Genomic DNA, 18,207 nt, shown 5'->3' with positions numbered 1-18,207 from the left:
ACGCCGCCCCCCTCTTTCCTCCTGCCTATCCTTCCTAAACACTTGATACCCCTGGACATTCAGCTCCCAGTCCCTGTCACCCTGCAGCCACGTCTCTGTAATGGCCACCAGATCATATCCATTTGTGTCGATCTGCGCCACCAGCTCATCCACTTTATTCCTAATGCTTCGCGCATTCAGATAAAGCGCCTTCATCCCAGCCTTCACCTGGACCCTATTTGCTGGAACGCCACCAACCATACTCACGCCCCTTACTCCCTCTATTATTGGAACATCCTCGGCCTCTATCCTTACCTGTACCCTCTCCTTAACTTTAGGCCCCGTAATGTCACCTACCCTCACACCCTCCCCCCCCCCAATTAGTTTAAAGCCCTGTCTACAGTCCTCTTTACACGATTCGCCAGCACTCTGGTCCCAGCACGGTTCAGACCAACCCCATCCCGCCCGAACAGGTCCCACCTACCCCAATACTGGTGCCAATGCCCCATAAATTCAAACCCATTCCTCCCACACCAATCCCTGAGCCACCCATTCACTTCCTTAATCCTGTCAACCTTACGCCCATCTGCACTCGATTCAGGCAGTAGCCCAGAGATGACCACCTTGTTGGTTCTACTTTTTAATTCCATTCCCAGCTTTTCATACTCCCTCCCCAGATCCTCAGTCCGCATTTTGCTTACGTCGCCGGCACCCACATGTACCACAACGACTGGATTCTCACCCTCCCACTCCAGGTTCCTCTGCAGCCCAGATGCGACATCCCGGACCCGAGCACCAGGCAGACAACACACCCTTCTGTGCACTTTGTCATTGTGACAAAGGACAGTGTCAATACCCTTAACCCCACTATCCTCAATTACTACTACGTTCCTTTTCCCCTTCTCTTTGCCTATGTCCTGCTGCATCACTGCACTGTGTGCAGTCTGCTCACCGACCTCACCTCCCTCGTCCTCGTCCAGACTGGAAGCAAGAACCTCAAACCTGTTATGCAGCTTGAGAGTCTGAGGCCTCCTCTCCCCACCCTCCTTCCTCCTCTCCCCACCCTCCTTCCTCCCCTCAGCAGCTCCCTCTTGTTCCTGACCCTTAGAGTTAGCCAGTCTAGTGGGGGTGGATGTCACTTGCACCTCATTGACAATGGCACCCTCTCTCCCCCTGATGAGCCTCAGTGTCTGTAGCTCAGAGGCCAGCTCATCTACCTTGAGCTGGAGCTCCTCCAGCAACCTGCACTTACTGCAGACATGGTCACTGGGGAGGACCCTGGGGTCCACCAGTTCCCACATCATACACATCATGGCAGCAGTTTTGTATAAAACAGCTAACAGGTGGACTTAAACATCTCAACCCCATCTGTGTTATTTTTCAATGAACATGCAAGCCAGATATAGCAGAGGATATAAAGTCAGTCACTGGCTGAATTGCTGGTGGGTAACACTCTGGGAGATAATGGAACCACAACCTATTCCCAAACAAAGATACTTGTAGTGCATCCAGAAATTGATTGCCATCTCCAGTGGGGACAATGGGACATGAATATCATTTCATCAAGAAATACCTTGTGAGTAATGTCCAGGTGGATTTGTGGATTCTATCTTCCAGGAATATACACAGACTAGGATGAAAGCCAGTGAAAGCTGCTCAAGTGTAAGTGTGTGTAGTTATCTATTAGTGTGCGTGTGTTACTGTATGTGGTACTGTGTGTGTTACAGTGTGTGCGTGGTGTGTGTGTGTGTTAGTGCATGTGTGTTAGTGCGTGTGTGTGTGAGTTGCTCTGTGTGTGTGTTAGTGTGTATGCATGTGTTGGTGTGTGCATGTGTATGTATGTGTTTGTGTATGTGTCAACCGGTGCTCGGGTGTCAGAATGTGTGGGACACCAAAGAGGAAGCCAGCCGGTTGCAACACCCTTGCAAAACCTTCTTGGTGTATATATCCATTTGTCTCACTCTAATTATTGAAGTAAGCCAAGTTAGCAAAGACCACAGCTGAAACAAAACAAGTAGGCTCAAAATGAAATGCACTCAATTTCGAATGCTGCAAACTGCTCAACAAAAAAACTATTCTGCAGAGTTTGAAGCGATCATGCATTTGCTGGACAGTGAGACTTTCTGTTTTTACCCGAGTCCAACACCAGCATCTCCACATCATTGCTGAACGGGTGTCAGGGGACCCTTTACAGTACTGGCTGTGACCACATTCTGGGGCAAGGTCATCCAAGTAGGAGGCTGGATTTCCTGCCCTTCAACACTGATTGGGTGGGAGAATGGCCTCAAACCCACCCTGGAAATGAACAAACCCCAAGTGACATTTATGGCTGGGTTCTGAAGGCATGCCCGGAAATCGAATGGCTGCCAACTTCTGGCTGTAGAGAAGGCCCCCTTGGTGCCAGGCGTATTATTGTGCCCCTAATGAATAAGGTAACTTCCATGGATAAACACATAGCTTGCATTAAGCTTGGGTAGAAATCAGAATCTCTGTTAATAAAAAAGTCAATGGTGGGTAGGAAATTCTAGTGGCACTTGAACTTTCCTTGATCAATTTTCAAGAACATATAAGAACATAAGAACATAAGAAATAGGAGCAGGAGTAGGCCATCTAGCCCTTCGAGCCTGCCCCGCCATTCAATAAGATCATGGCTGATCTGTTGTGGCTCAGTTCCACTTTCCCACCCTCTCCCCATAACCCTTAATCCCCTCTCTTATCAAGAACCCATCAACCCGCTTCTTAAAAATATTTAGCGAGGCAGCCTCCACCACTTCAACGGGCAGAGAATTCCAGAGATTCACCACCCTTTGAGTGAAGAAGTTCCTCCTCAACTCCGTTCTAAACCGCCTCCCCTTTATCTTGAGGCTGTGCCCCCTAGTCCTACTGTCTTTTTTGAGCGGGAAGAGTCTCTCCACCTCTATCCTATCCATTCCATTCATCATCTTATACGTCTCAATGAGATCTCCCCTCATTCTTCTAAACTCTAACGAGTACAAGCCTAGTTTATTCAGCCTCTCCTCATAGCTCAACCCCCTCAACTCCGGTATCAGCCTAGTAAACCTCCTCTGCACTCCCTCCAGGGCCAAAATATCCTTGAACATGTATCAAGAAAATTTCATTGGGTAAGATGACCAAGAATGCTGGAAGCTGTGGATATCTAAATGAATGTCAGCGTCTTTGTGTGAGAATTCACTGGAAGTCTAGCTTAATGATTTTTGAGCAAGTTTATGCTTGGTATTATTACATAAGAATAGATTTCACTCACCCATCTATCAGAGGAGTCTCTTTCATTAGTTTTTCAGCCAGTTGTCTGTATTGATCGACAGAATAGGATGTGCAAACACACAAAAGGAAAAGAAAAATCCGCATCTTCTTTATCATTGTTAACTGTGTCTCAGGCTTCACTTGGCTGAACTTCTTGTTTTCTTGTGCTCTTTATACCAGAGTGGTAAATCGAACCTTTAACCTCTCTGCTTTTAAATTCATTATCTCTTTGCACAGTCAAGGTGATTGGTGCGAAAATTAGTGAGAAAACTAGGAATGTTTCAGGTCGGATCTTATCCCGAGAAGTTCAGAATCAAACAGAGTGAGCAGGTCCGTGTTTTGGAGCACTGAACCACTCAGGGCTGTTGCACTAAATCTTTGATTTGAGAAACCTGAACAAACTACGTTTGATTCATTTGTAAAAGGGTGCTCATTATATGGGCACGGGGTTTACAGCTTTAATATCATTGCTGCATTCTAGATGAATATACAGTCTGATAATCAAAGTCCAGATGCTCCCCAGTCTAGTGATGATAAGGAGCCTTTTAAACTTTCACAGGCTCCTCAAACTTACTTTGCACATGTTTTCAAATCATTTTCTTCAGGGATTTTCCCACTGAGACTGGCTTAGAATCCTTGCAGTGCGGAAGGAGGCCATTCAGTCCATCGAGTCTGCACCAACACTTCAACAGTGCATCTTACCCCGGCCCTATTTATGTAATCCCACGTACTTACCCCTCTAATGCTCCTAAAAGGTGGGCTATGACATTGGGGGGTTGCCCTTGACAGGCACAGATGCCTCTTCACCCCCTCTCCATTCCAACAGGAGCTACCCACCCCTTTCTGCCTAACAGCAGCCCACGCAGTAAAAGCTGCTGACTGCTTGCCTTCCCTCTTCCTTCCGCAGACATGGGTAGAATAGCAGCAGAGGTAGATTGAGGCACTTAGGGGGGTGCATAGTGAACACTGAAGGGTCTCAGTAGGCTGAAGGATGGGTGGGATGTCTGAAGCATTACCCACCTACTATATTGTGGGAGATAGTTTGAAGTTGGTGGGATTGGCCACCTGTTTTATTTTATAAACTCTGGAAGAAGTTAAAGATGTTATAGGTTTAAAACAAATTGAAAGGGAGAAGGGGGAGAAAGGCCAATTGGGAAGGTCAGCAATAGGATGGGAGTGATTTAAACAATGCAAAAAGAATGGATGGTAATGGGACAAGAGAAGATCGGTTGAGAGGAACTGTCAACAGCAGAATTGTCACTAAAAACTGCACCGGTTGCAGTCTGAAATTGTTGAACTGAGTGTTGAATCCAGAAGGCTGCAGGGTGCTTAACTGGAGGGTGAGATTCTGTTCCTCGAGCTTCCAATTAAAACATCTTACTGCTTCCAGACTCAACACTGAGTTCAGAAATGTCAGCAGTTTCTGATCAGATCCCCACTGCCCCCATTTTCCTGAGCAGTGGGTGTTCGCCAACTTTCATTTTTGTTCTTTCCCATCGTCTCCTGCTCACTTTTGGAGAGTTTGATAGAATTAGCGAAGGCAATAATAAGTCGTTAGATGAGATCAGAGCAAGGGGGTAAGTTAAAAAAGCTTAGAAGAGGGTTAATGTGCGTGTATGTGAATGCACAGAGTGCATTAATAAGATCGTCGAGCTATGGGCACAGGTGCAACTGTAATATTATTGCTGTGTCAGACACATGGCTCAACACAGGGCAGGCTTGGGCATTAAGTATCCTTTCTTCTTTATTCTTTCATGGGATGTGGGCATCGCTGGTATGGAGACACAGGGAAGGAAGAAGGGGGTGGTGTCGTGTGGCGGTAGTGGCAATATTGATTAAAGATGGTATGGCAGAATTGGAGGAAAAGGAGGTTCCAGAGAAGTCAAGGATTGAATCTCTCTGGCCACAGGTAAGGATTGCAAAAGGTGCAATAACACTGATTGATATAATATATAAACTAGTTGGAGGGATGCAGAGAAACAAAATTTCAAAGAAATTACAGAGAGGTGCATCGAGTAACTAGAATGGGAGATTTCAATTGTCCAATATAGATGGGATGGGAATAGTGTTAAGAGACAACATGAGCAAGAGTTCCTGAAATGTGTTCAGCTTAATTTTCTGTATGTCTCTGGTCCCAATCAGGGGGCACGCACTGTTGGACCTGGGTCTGGGGAAGGAGTTGGCCCAAATGGATCAAATATTAGAGGCAGAATGGTTAGAGGACAGTGATCAAAGTATGATAGGGTTTAGTTTGGCCATGGAAAAGGACAAGGAATAATCCAGAGCAGGGATTGGGGGAAAATCACCTTTGATGGGATGAGAATGCATCTGAGTTGAGTGAGTTGAAAAGATGGTGACTGAACAATGGGTTACCTTCAAATAGAGAGCAGCGCAGGCAATGTTAAGGCATATTCCCTCGAAAGGGAAAGGAAAGGCAATAATCTCCCCTTCAATGTCAGCAAAAGGAAGGAGATAGTCATTGACTTCAGGAAGTATAGTGGAGAACATGCCCCTGTCTACATCAACGGGGATGAAGTGGAGGTGGTTGAGAGCTTTATATTTTTAGGCGTCCAGATCACAAACAACCTGTCCTGGTTCCTCCATGCTGATGCTATTATTAAGAAAGCCTATCAATGCCTTTACTTTCTCAGGAAGTTAAGGAAATTTAGCATGTCAGCTACGACTCTCACCAGGTTTAACAGATGCACCATAGAAAACATTCTTTCTGATTGTATCACAATTTGGTATGGCTCCTGCTCTGTTCAAGACTACAAGAAACTACAAAGGGCGTGAATGTAGCCCAATCTATCACGCAAACCAGTCTCCTATCCATTGACTCTGTCTACACTTGCCACTGCCTTGGAAAATCAGCCAGCACAATCACGGACCACATGCACACCAGATCTACTCTCTTCCATCTTCTTCTGTCAGGGAAAAGATACAAAAGTCTGAGGTCACATACCAACCGACTCAAGAACAGCTCAAGAGCTGCCATCAGACTTCTGAATGGATCTACCTCATATCAAGCTGACTTTTCTCTACACCCCAGCTACGACGGTAACATTGAATTCCGCACCCTCTCATTTCCTTCTCCATGTATGTATGCTTTGTCTGTATAGTGCACAAGAAACAATACTTTCCACTGTACACGTGACAATAATAATCAAATCAAATCAAATGCTGAGGTTGCTATCTGAAATGTAATCATATACCACGTTACAGGGATAATATAGAGTAATGGGATTCTGTAGAATGCTCTTTCAGAGAGACAGTGAAGACTCAGTGGGCTGAATGGATTCCTTCTGCACTGTTAAGATTCTGTGATTTGTAATCACAGATGTGCAAAATTAGACATACAGAATAAAAATATTTTCAGTTAATGATGAGGTTTGACAAAGATGGTATAGACACAAAGAGTGTGATTTTGAATTGCCTCTTCAAACACTCTGAGATAACATGCGACATACTTTTACCTACAGTGTCTTTTAGATACTCCAGAACTGTACTCATGTTGTGGATAGGGAATTGTTGGGGCTCTCAAGGAGACTGGGTATGAAGAATTAGTAGCACAAGCATCATTTTCAGGGGTCGAGTATGTGAATAAATGAAAATAATGAATTGTGTTTACATAGCACATGATGTTAGGACGTGCAAAGTTTTTAAATTCATTCGTGGGACATGGATAATGCTAGCTGGCCAGCATTTATTGCCAATGCCTAGTTGCTCTTGTTCTTGCTGTGGCACTGGAGTCACATGTAGGCCAGACCCAGTAAGGCTGGCAGATTTCCTTCCCTGAAGGACATTAGTGAACCATAGAATCATAGAATCCCTGCAGTGCAGAAGGAAGCCATTTGGCCCATTGAGCCTGCACCACTTAGGCCCTATCCCCATAACCCCATGTATTTACCCAGCTAATTTACCCTGCTGATAATGGTTTTTTCTGACAATCGACAATGGTTTCATGGTTATCAGTAGAGTCTTAATTCCGGATATTGTACCTCATAGCCAGTAGTATAGTTACTGTCGTAATGTAGGAAATGCAGCAGTTAATTCCGGCACGGCAAATTCTATGAAAATGACCTGATAATGTGTTTCTAGTACTGCTGGATAAGGGATAAATATTGGCCATCAGGAATACATCTATTAATGCTTAGTTCTTCCAAATAGAACCATTGAATACTTTATATCCACCTCAGAGAGCCAATGGATTTTCAGTTTAATATCTCATCTGAAATAAAGATGTAAAAATGGCAGTTTTGAAACCCACTAGGAAAATACACAATCATGGAATTATGCATAATTCTTCAGTGTGGCTGGATTTAATATTATGTGAAACATGTGAACTCCTATTAATTACTGTGATTGCTGAATTATTACCAGTGATAACAAGATCCACCGGGTGACATTGGTAACTCTATCGATGCTAATACTCTCTCCATGGCAGATAATCTTACAATTTCCGATGCCACCAATCCACAACTGTTGGAGTTAGAATTTTCTCCTTGCTATTGTGGAGAGTGTGCAGAACTTGGAAGCTTAAGTTTATTATTGTCACAAGTAGGCTTACATTAACACTGTATTGAAGTTACTGTGAAAATCCCCTAGTCACCACACTCCGGCGCCTGTTTGGGTACACTGAGGGAGAATTTAGCATGGCCAATGTACTTAACCAGCATGGACTGTGGGAGGAAACTGGAGCACCCGGAGGAGACTCATGCAGACACAGGGAGAATGTGCAAACTCCACTTAGACAGTGATCCAAGCCAAGAATCGAACCTGGCGCTGTGAGGCAGAAGTGCTAACAACAATTGTGTCAGCCTTACCTTATCTGTGCCTTGTAAAATTTCTGCTGTACTTTTATTATCTTCCTTATCAATTATTGACTTCAGAGTTCAGTATGTGTATCTAGCTGAGCTGATTGCTCCCCTTGATGCTGAATCTCCAGAGTTGTTCCAACTAACCTAACTCTCTGTCCAACTGGACCCACCAGGATATTGCATGTGTGTATATGCTGTGATGGTGTACTCCCAGAAGGAGTGAGGACCTCTGAAAAATTGCCTTGGCATCTCCCAAATTTTTATTCTATCAATGAACACCCTGGAAAACAAAAGGTTAGGAAGTGGAATTAACTCTCCAAAAGTCACAGTTTTGCCAATCACAATATTCAATCCTTGATGAAGAAAAGTCAGCATTTATCAGAGATAAAAACAGAAGATGCTGGAAAATCTCAGCAGGTCAGAAAGCATCTGTGGAGAGAGAATGGAGCCAACAACATTTCGAGTCTGGATAACCCTTCATCAGAGCTGAAGACAAAGAACATACGACAAGATTTATAATGTAAGGTTTGTGTAATTGACCAAGATGTCACAGACAAAAAGACAAAGGGAGTGTAAATGGTGATGATAAAGGCTGAGAATGGTGCTAATAGTGTCCACTAAGAGATCGGAATGTGTAAGTGGCAGAACAAAGGTGCAGGGTATCAAAGGACAACCTGAGGCATGTGGCAGGTAGCCTTAGTCGGGTGGGATGAGGCAGGTGCAGGATACAAGATGAAAAGTGAGATTTAGAAGTGGACAAATGAAATGATGGAAGAAATTAAAATTAAAAATGTGTAATAAGAATATAAAAAAAAATAGATTAATAAGATAAAAAGGAAAGAAATGAAGTAAAATAAATGGAAATGGAGTAGCAGTGGAGGAGAGCATTCATACTCTGAAATTATTGAACTCAATGGTCAGTCCAGAAGGATGTAAGGTGCCTAATCAGAAGCTGAGTTGTTGTTCCTCCAGTTTTCATTGGGCTTCACTGGAGCATTGCAACAAGGATAGACATGTCCCCATAGATAAGTCCCCTGGGCCGGAAGGGATTTACCCTAGGATTCTCTGGGAGGCAAGGGAGGCGATTGCAGAGCCTCTGGCTCTGATCTTCAGGCCGTCGTTGGTCACCGGTATAGTGCCAGAAGATTGGAGGTTAGCGAACGTTGTCCCATTGTTTAAGAAGGGGAACAGAGACTTCCCCGGGAATTATAGACCGGTGAGTCTTACTTCTGTTGTGGGCAAGGTTTTAGAAAAAATTATTAGGGATAGGATTTATAGTTGTTTGGAGAGTAATGAATTGATTAGAGATAGTCAGCATGGTTTTGTGGAGGGTAGGTCATGCCTTACTAACCTTATTGAGTTTTTTGAGAAAGTGACCAAAGAGGTGGATGGGGGTAAGGCAGTTGACGTGGTATAAGAACATAAGAACATAAGAAATAGGAGCAGGAGTAGGCCATCTAGCCCTTCGAGCCTGCCCCGCCATTCAATAAGATCATGGCTGATCTGTCGTGGCTCAGTTCCACTTTCCCGCCCTCTCCCCATAACCCTTAATCCCCTCTCTTATCAAGAACCCATCAACCCGCGTCTTAAAAATATTTAGCGAGGCAGCCTCCACCACTTCAACGGGCAGAGAATTCCAGAGATTCACCACCCTTTGAGTGAAGAAGTTCCTCCTCAACTCCGTTCTAAACCACCCCCCCTTTATCTTGAGGCTGTGCCCCCTAGTCCTACTGTCTTTTTTGAGCGGGAAGAGTCTCTCCACCTCTATCCTATCCATCCCATTCATCATCTTATACGTCTCAATGAGATCTCCCCTCATTCTTCTAAACTCTAACGAGTACAAGCCTAGTTTATTCAGCCTCTCCTCATAGCTCAACCCCCTCAACTCCGGCATCAGCCTAGTAAACCTCCTCTGCACTCCCTCCAAGGCCAAAATATCTTTGCGCAGGTGCGGCGCCCAAAACTGGACACAGTACTCCAGCTGCGGCCTCACCAATGCCCTATACAGCTGCAGCAAGACCTCCCTACTTTTATATTCAATCCCCCTCGCTATGAACGCCAGCATCCCATTCGTCTTCCTGACCACCTGCTGCACCTGCAAGCTGGGTTTTTGCGACTCATGCACAAGGACCCCCAGGTCCCTCTGCACCGTCGCCTGCTGTAGTTTTTCTCCACGTAAGTAATAATCCTTCCTACCATTATTCCTACCAAAGTGGACCACCTCGCACTTGCCAACATTAAATTCCATTTGCCATTTCCTGGCCCATTTGCCCAGCCTATCTAGATCCTTCTGCAGACTCTCCACACCCTCCGCACAATTTGCCGTTCCCCCAATCTTGGTGTCATCAGCAAATTTCGACACCCTACACTCGGTTCCCTCCTCCAGATCATCTATATAAATGGTAAAAAGCTGAGGCCCCAGCACCGACCCCTGGGGCACTCCACTAGTCACCATCCGCCAATCCGAATAGCACCCGTTGACCCCCACTCTCTGCCTCCTATTTGACAACCAATCCTCTATCCACGCTAACACCCTACCCCCAACTCCATGTCCCTCGACCTTCTGCAATAACCTCTTGTGAGGTACTTTGTCAAACGCCTTCTGAAAATCTAGAAAGACCACATCCACCGGCTCTCCTCTATCCACTGCCCGAGACACATCCTCATAGAACTCCAGTAAATTTGTCAGACACGACTTCCCTTTAATGAAACCGTGCTGCGTCTGCTCTATCAAGCAATTCCCTTCAAGATGCCTCGCAATTTCCTCCTTAATGACAGATTCTAACATTTTACCTACCACAAATGTTAAACTAACCGGCCTATAATTCCCCGCCTTTTGCCTGGCACCCTTCTTAAACAACGGCGTAACATTAGCCGTTTTCCAATCATCCGGCACTTCCCCGGAATCCAGCGACGTCTGGAAAATAACCACCAAGGCATCCACTATCACCTCCGCCATTTCTTTCAGAACCCTCGGATGCATTCCATCCGGTCCTGGGGACTTGTCCACAATCAGCCCCTCCAGTCTGTCGAGCACCACCTCTCTAGTAACAGTAATGTCATTAAGGCCCGCCAGTCCTACCACCTTTCCATCGCTAACACCCGGCAAATTATTCACGTATATATGGACTTTAGTAAGGCGTTTGATAAGGTTCACCATGGAAGGCTTCTGCAGAAATTGCAGATGTATGGGATTGAGGGTGATTTAGGAAATTGGATTAGGAATTGGCTGGCGGATAGGAGACAGAGGGTGGTTGTTGATGGTAAGTATTCGACATGGAGTTCAGTTACGAGTGGTGTGCCTCAGGGATCTGTTTTGGGGCCACTGCTGTTTGTAATTTTTATAAATGATCTGGATGACGGTATAGTTGAGTGGATTAGTAAATTTGCTGATGACACCAAAGTCGGAGGTGTGGTAGATAGTGAGGAAGGGTGTCTTAGTCTACAGGGAGACTTGGACAAGTTGCAGAGCTGGGCCGAGAGGTGGAGGATGGAGTTTAATGCGGAAAAGTGTGAGGTAATTCACTTTGGCAGGAATAACGGATGTGTAGAGTATAGGGCTAACGGTAGGACTCTGAATAGTGTGGATGAACAGAGGGATCTAGGTGTACGTGTACATAGATCCCTGAAAGTTGGGAATCAAGTAGATAGGGTTGTTAGGAAGGCATACGGTGTCTTGGCGTTTATTGGTAGGGGGATTGAATTTAGGAGCTGCAGCATCATGTTGCAACTGTACAAAACTCTGGTGCGGCCGCACTTGGAGTATTGTGTGCAGTTCTGGTCCCCACATTATAGGAAGGATGTGGAGGCTTTGGAGAGGGTGCAGAGGAGGTTTACCAGGATGTTGCCTGGTATGGAGGGGAGGTCCTATGAGGAGAGACTGAGGGATTTGAGGTTGTTTTCGTTAGAAAGAAGGCGGCTACGAGGGGACCTTATTGAAACATATAAGATGATTAGAGGTTTAGATAGGGTGGACAGTGATAGCCTTTTTCCTCGGATGGAGAAAGCTAGCACGAGGGGGCATGGCTTTAAATTAAGGGGGGGTAGTTATAGGACAGATGTCAGAGGTAGGTTCTTTACCCAGAGGGTGGTGAGGGATTGGAATGCCCTGCCTGCTGCAGTTGTAAATGCGCCTAGTTTGGGGGCGTTTAAGAGATCCGTGGATAGATTTATGGATGGAAAGGGTTTGGTTTAGGTTAGAGGGTCATTGTTTTTTAACTGGTCGGTGCAACATCGTGGGCCGAAGGGCCTGTTCTGCGCTGTAATGTTCTATGTTCTATGTGGACAGGACAGCAGGCTGGTGTGATAATAAACATTTTGCGGGTTGGGACTGTAATATTCAGACCACAGAATGCAAGTAAGTCAACCAAGTGACAGGAGGGTCTGGGTCCTGCTTGCTGCTGGACTGAAGGTGTTCTGTAAAGCAGTCACCCAGTCTGCAGTTGGTCTCTCCGATGTAGAATAGAACGCATTCGGAGCAGTGAATGCAATAGACCAGATGGAAGGAACTGCATGTAAAGCATTGCTTCACCTGTAAAGAGTGTTTAGGCCCTGGGATGGTGAGCAGGGAGGAGGTAAAGGGGCAGGTGCTGTACCTTCGACGATTGCTTGAGAAAGTGCCGGGGCGGTGGATAAAGTATTGAGTGTGATGGAAGAGTGGATCAGGGTGCACCAGGGAGAACAGTCGCTGTGGAATGCTGACAGGGGGAGTGAGGGGAAGATGCTTTTGGTGGTGAAATCATGCTGGAGTTGGTGGAAATGGAGAGGACAATTCCCTGAATGTGGAGGTTGGTGAGGTGAAAGGAGGGGGGGGCTAATCCTGTAAATCTCATCCTATTTTCTTTGTCTTCAGACCTGACAAAGTGTCATCCAGACTCGAAACGTTAGCTCTATTCTCTCTCCACAGATGCTGTCAGACCTGCTGAGATTTTCCAGCATGTATCAGAGATGTTTAATTTCCGTAAGCGGTCTCTCCATCTCTGACTAAGAGGTCACTCCTCTATATCTGTGAGTTGATTAGTTTGTCGCAGGCCACCTCCAGCCCCTCCTCTTTCTTTGTATTTTGTGCTGTCTTCTACAAAAGGGCAATAGAACAGACTTGTGATTGAATCAAAGTCAGATTTTCATTGTTCAGTGAAGGTGACTAACAAAAAATGTGTGAGATTACTAATGGACCAGATATGTGTGGGAGGTGAGGAAAGATGAAGGAAGTGTAGGATGCCGATGATGCTGAAACTTCAGTGAGCATGACTCCGGATGTGATAATAAACATTTTGCAGGTTGGGACTGTAATATTCAGACCACAGAATGCAAGTAAGTCAACCAAAAGGAATAATTTTTCCTGACCTGCTGAAGTCATAAACCACTTCCTACAGACAATACTCCTGTTCACTTCCTCAACTACCTCCAGCAATACCTTTTTGCTGACAGAAACATTTCCAAAAGCACTATTTACACAAAATTAACAATATTGGATTCCAGAGCATCTCTGGACATCACTTGTCCTCCAATGAGCTCATGAGGGCTTTGGTTTCTTCACCTTCCAATTCCTTCTATAGTTCCTGATTTAAAACTGTGATGGGAAAGAATTTCTTCTTGTCCCTCACGAAACTCCAGGAAACGTCATTTACCTGCAGTAGTGTTTGAAGTTCCTCCTCGGTGAAACAATCAGTTTCGTCCTGTTCAGAACTCCATTGCCACAGATATCTTCCCCTTCCCCAGGGCAATAGGTAGGATTTTCTGGAATGCATCCCATAAAGCTTTCTGTGTTGCAGCCTTTTGAGCCCTTCCAAGTTCCAAGGCAAAATTCAGTGCATCTTCTTGCTGACAACCTTGTTCTCCAATGCTGGGGCAAGTCTTTCCTTCTTCTTCCCAACGGCAGCCAGCAGTAATTCAAGGGATGCACCACTGAATCGGGATGCTGCCCTTGGTCTTTGTGAAACGCTCCCTGGATTCTCCAAATTCCATTTCTGCACTGGCCCTGTAAACGCTAGGCTTCAGATGGGTTTCATGGGTGCGCCTCTCACCTGTTACACAGCTATGAGATGTGAAACTTGGCATATAGGGCTAGATTTTCATCCTAGTGAGAGATGGGAGCTTTCCAAGCTTCAGGAGAAAGTGCCAGTATAAGTGGGATTTTCATGTGGGGGTGGGGGGGTGGGGTGTGTGGGGGGGGCGGCAGGGGGTGGAGTTGGTGGTTGTGGAGGTCTCAGGATGATGGAGCGGGGTGGTGAAGATGAGGTGTGGGGGAGAATAAACCCTACAATGACAATAGGATGTGTAAAAAAAGCTCAGTCGCTCATAAAGAATGCTTTCACCACAGCTCAATGAAAATGTCAAGCAAGGAGACCCTTTCAATGCATCAGAAATTGCAAGCATTCGAAACCTCATGATCATGATCTCGAAACCTCATGACAAGGTTCCCTTGTCCAGACTATGATTCACAGCACCTCAGAAGCACGGTTCTTCGGAAAACTGGCCCGACTCCATGCAAATTGCAGAAGACTAAGGCACACCTATTCCTTAATGGAGTCCAGCAGGTCTGGAAGGCAAGGTGTGGGTTCACGACCTGAACCATCCCCACAGCGAAACGACATGGCGGAAAATTGGAAATCCTGTAACGAGGTCGGGATTCCTGGAATCCCAGTCCCTGCAGTCACCTTCACCCCTCCGAGGAGATTCCACGACTCTCCGAAATTCCAGTTTTAATGATTATTACATTGTGTCAAAATTGGGGAATTCCTGTTAAACTTACTGCCAGATCTCACCGAGAAAAGCCTTCCTCCCGCTCGCAAGCTATCTTTGCATTAATATTGGAGCTTATTGATTACTTAAAAATAACAAACCCACGGATAGCCTATGATAGACACTGGGTGGGATTCTCGGGCATCCCCGTGCTGTCTTTCTCATGGTAGGAAGCAGCGTGTCGTTGGCTGATAGCAGGATTTTCCGATCCTACCAATGTCAGCGGAAATTCCCGTTAACTCCTCCCCACATTGCCAGGAAGCATGAAGTGGGAATTCATGCAGTCGGCAGGGCCAGAAGCTGCCACTGGCGTGAGCAGCTGAAAGATTCCAGGTAACATCTCATAAGCACAATGTGACTCATGCATCAAAGACATATGTTTGGTTTCTTATTTGGAAAACATCCATTTGCTGTGAGAACACCTTAGTGTGGAAATTCCTACTTCTACGTTTCAGAAAGTAAAAGGAAGTGGCTTTGCATTGATCACAGGGTACATATGGTTAGTTAGTGCGCCATATTCCTCACCAATATCAACCATTACAACAGACTGGTTTCTGCATAAGAGGATCTAAAATATTTTATAAAAATACTGAGCCTTTTCTTCTTGTTTTCTCTAAGTGTAGTGGAATATTTTGCAGTTTAACCGAAGCACGAACCTACTTCCCCCAATCTGTCCAATGTTTTGCACTCACATCTCTCGCTTGGTGGGAGAGTAGGCAGGCAGCCTGAACAAAGGTCCATGTCTGTTCTGACCTTGCACTGGACACCATTTTGTCTGCCCCTTGACCCCAGTTGTGCTCCCATTGTAACCTATCAGGCCTGACATTATCTTTTTTGTCAAGATCATGACAAATGACCACTTGGGGTCAAAATGGGGTCCTGACCCCGAACAATGTCAGCAGTGATTTCCCCCAAGTTGGCAAGTAAGTGATGGTATGCACTTATCACCAATTCCAGAGAGCTGGAAGGTTTTCAAAGCTGGAAGGCCAATAGCAGCTCCTCCTACACTTATTGTTATGACAGGAACAAAGAACAAAGAAAATTACAGCGCAGGAACAGGCCCTTTGGCCCCCAAAGCCTGCACCGATCATGCTGCCCGAATGAACTAAAACCCGGTACCCTACCAGGAACCGTATCCCTCTATTCCCATCCTATTCATGTATTTGTCCAGATGCCCCTAAAAACTCACTATCGTATCTGCTTCCACTACCTCCCCCGGCAACAAGTTCCAGCCACCTCCCTCTGTGTAAAAAACTTGGCTTGTACAGCTAGCTCCTTTAAACCTTGCCCCTCGCATCTTAAACCTGTGCCCCATAGCAATTGACTCTTCCACACTGGGAAAAAGTTTCTGACAGTTCACTCTGTCCATGCCTGTCATAATCTTATAGACTTCTATCAGGTCGCTCTTCAACCTCCGTCACTCCAGTGAGAACAAACCAAGTTTCTCCAACCAGTCCTCATATCTGATGCCCTCCATACCAGGCAACAACGTGGTAAATCTTTTCTGTACGCTCTCTAAAGCCTTCACATCTTTCTGGTAGTGTGGCGACCAGAATTGAACACTATATTCCAACTGCAGCCTATAAAGCTGCAACATGACTTGCCAATTTTTAAACTCAATGCCCCGGCCGATGGAGGAGCCTTAGCCTTCAGCAACTTAAGACAATCTAAACTAAAAAGGAGCTACAGCTGCTGGGCCACCATTCTTGAAGGGGACCCATCTGACCAGGTAAACCCAGGGGGATTTTCAGAGTCTTTCTGGAGCACTGACTCAGCTCTGTGGTGCTGGGAAATCAGTGGATCTGTTCCCAATATTGCAGGAGCTAAAAAGCCCAGTCAGATAGATCATTGACCATAATTGTTTTTTAATTCTTCTCAATTGGCTACCACAATTGACAAACGCATCACCCTCCCCCACCTCCTGTAAGCGGCATGGACAACAGCATGAAGTTACTCAGCTACCTATCCCTGTGTCCCTCTGCCTAAGTCTGGAGCACATTCAGGGCACGTTATCCTGAGAGAGCGGTTCATTCAGAAGTTGGTGCAGGCAGTGTCTCGAGAGCAGTGACTCATTGACCAAAACCATCCCATATCCCTACAATCCCGCCCATTATCTGGATCTGCCCCATCTCAGGTATTAGTTGTGGTTCAGGGGTTGTATGCTTGGCATCTGTCACGATGCACTTTCATGGACCTCATCAGAAATATAAGAGGCATTTGTCTCCTGCCTAAGAGAGGACTCCACCTCCTGAAGTGATTACCTACTCTGAATCCCAATTGGTCAGGTGACCCTTGCTCTGCTGTGTCGCCCTTAAAGAGGGTAATTAGCACAAATCACCACAGGCCCCAAAACCCAGATAATTTTCTTTGCCTTCCTTTGTGCATAACATATTCTTGCAAAAATCTCCCCACTAATCGCGTGTGTGTAATTTCAGCTATCAGCAGTGGCAGTTTCTTCACGGGGAGAAACCTCTGAACAATTTGAATGATGATCACCCATAATTTCAGTTGCCATTGGATCCTTCAAAGGGGAAACAGGATTGGGTCCACGGGAGACGCACGTTCGCACACTGTGGAAGATATAAGAGTGAGCGGACATTCAATGTCATGGCTTCTGAACTGTACAGTACATTTACCCTGCTGACAAAAAAACACATTAACACATGTTTGTCCAACTCATCAGGTGTGATTGGCCTTGGCAGTGAGAGGACAGAGAGGTGAACAAGCAGAGTCCAGGGATTGAAGTCGATGGGGACAATATTACGACAAAATTCTAAGTCCAGAGCGAGTGTGAAAACAGGAGAGTTTCTGACCTATTTTTTGGGCAAGTCCAAATTCAGTATCTTATCCATTCAGTGCAAGAAAAAATGAGCTAAACCATTCCTCGCCTGCAAGGGAAAGGGACAGTGCTTAAATCACCAGCAAGCCTTCTGTAGCAGTAGAGTGCGCCACTGCGCATATGCAGGCTTCTGTGGCTGCACGTGCGCAATGGCAACCTGCAGAGGCCTGACAGGCCTGAGACAGAGACCTGTCATCCCTCTGTTGTTGCAGCCGGTCTTGATCCAGATCCCCTCAGCTATCCCGGGCTGTATGGCCAATCACAAGCCCCACTCCACCTGGATATATGGTCCTCACTCCCCCTGCTTCCCAGATGGATCACCACCCCCTCAATCCCTCCCCACCGATCGCCTGCAGAGTGACAGCAAGGCCTACCTCCCTCTCCCACTGATCGCCTGCAGAGTGACAGCAAGGCCTACCTCCCTCTCCCACTGATCACCTGCAGAGTGACAGCAAGGCCTACCTCCCTCTCCCACTGATCGCCTGTGGAGTGACAGCAAGGCCTACCTCCCTCTCCCACTGATCGCCTGCAGAGTGACAGCAAGGCCTACCTCCCTCTCCCACC

General features: G+C 46.0%; 1 protein-coding gene across 1 annotated transcript in view; it reads right to left on the bottom strand.

Moving 5' to 3' along the window:
• The window catches only part of dpep1 (dipeptidase 1), a 91,763-nt gene that overhangs the window by 37,239 nt on the left and 36,317 nt on the right, over positions 1–18,207 (bottom strand). Inside the window, exon 2 of the mRNA XM_080187055.1 lies at positions 3,245–3,412. Within this exon, the coding sequence (XP_080043181.1) occupies positions 3,245–3,412 (168 nt within the window). The remainder of the gene's footprint in view (positions 1–3,244; positions 3,413–18,207) is intronic.

Source organism: Carcharhinus amblyrhynchos, chromosome 4 (genome assembly GCF_965287045.1).
Source record: "Carcharhinus amblyrhynchos chromosome 4, sCarAmb.v2.hapA, whole genome shotgun sequence".
Classification (NCBI taxonomy): Eukaryota; Metazoa; Chordata; class Chondrichthyes; order Carcharhiniformes; family Carcharhinidae; genus Carcharhinus; species Carcharhinus amblyrhynchos.
The sequence above is the reverse complement of the archived record's forward strand: the minus strand, read 5'-3'. Positions and strand labels throughout refer to the sequence as shown.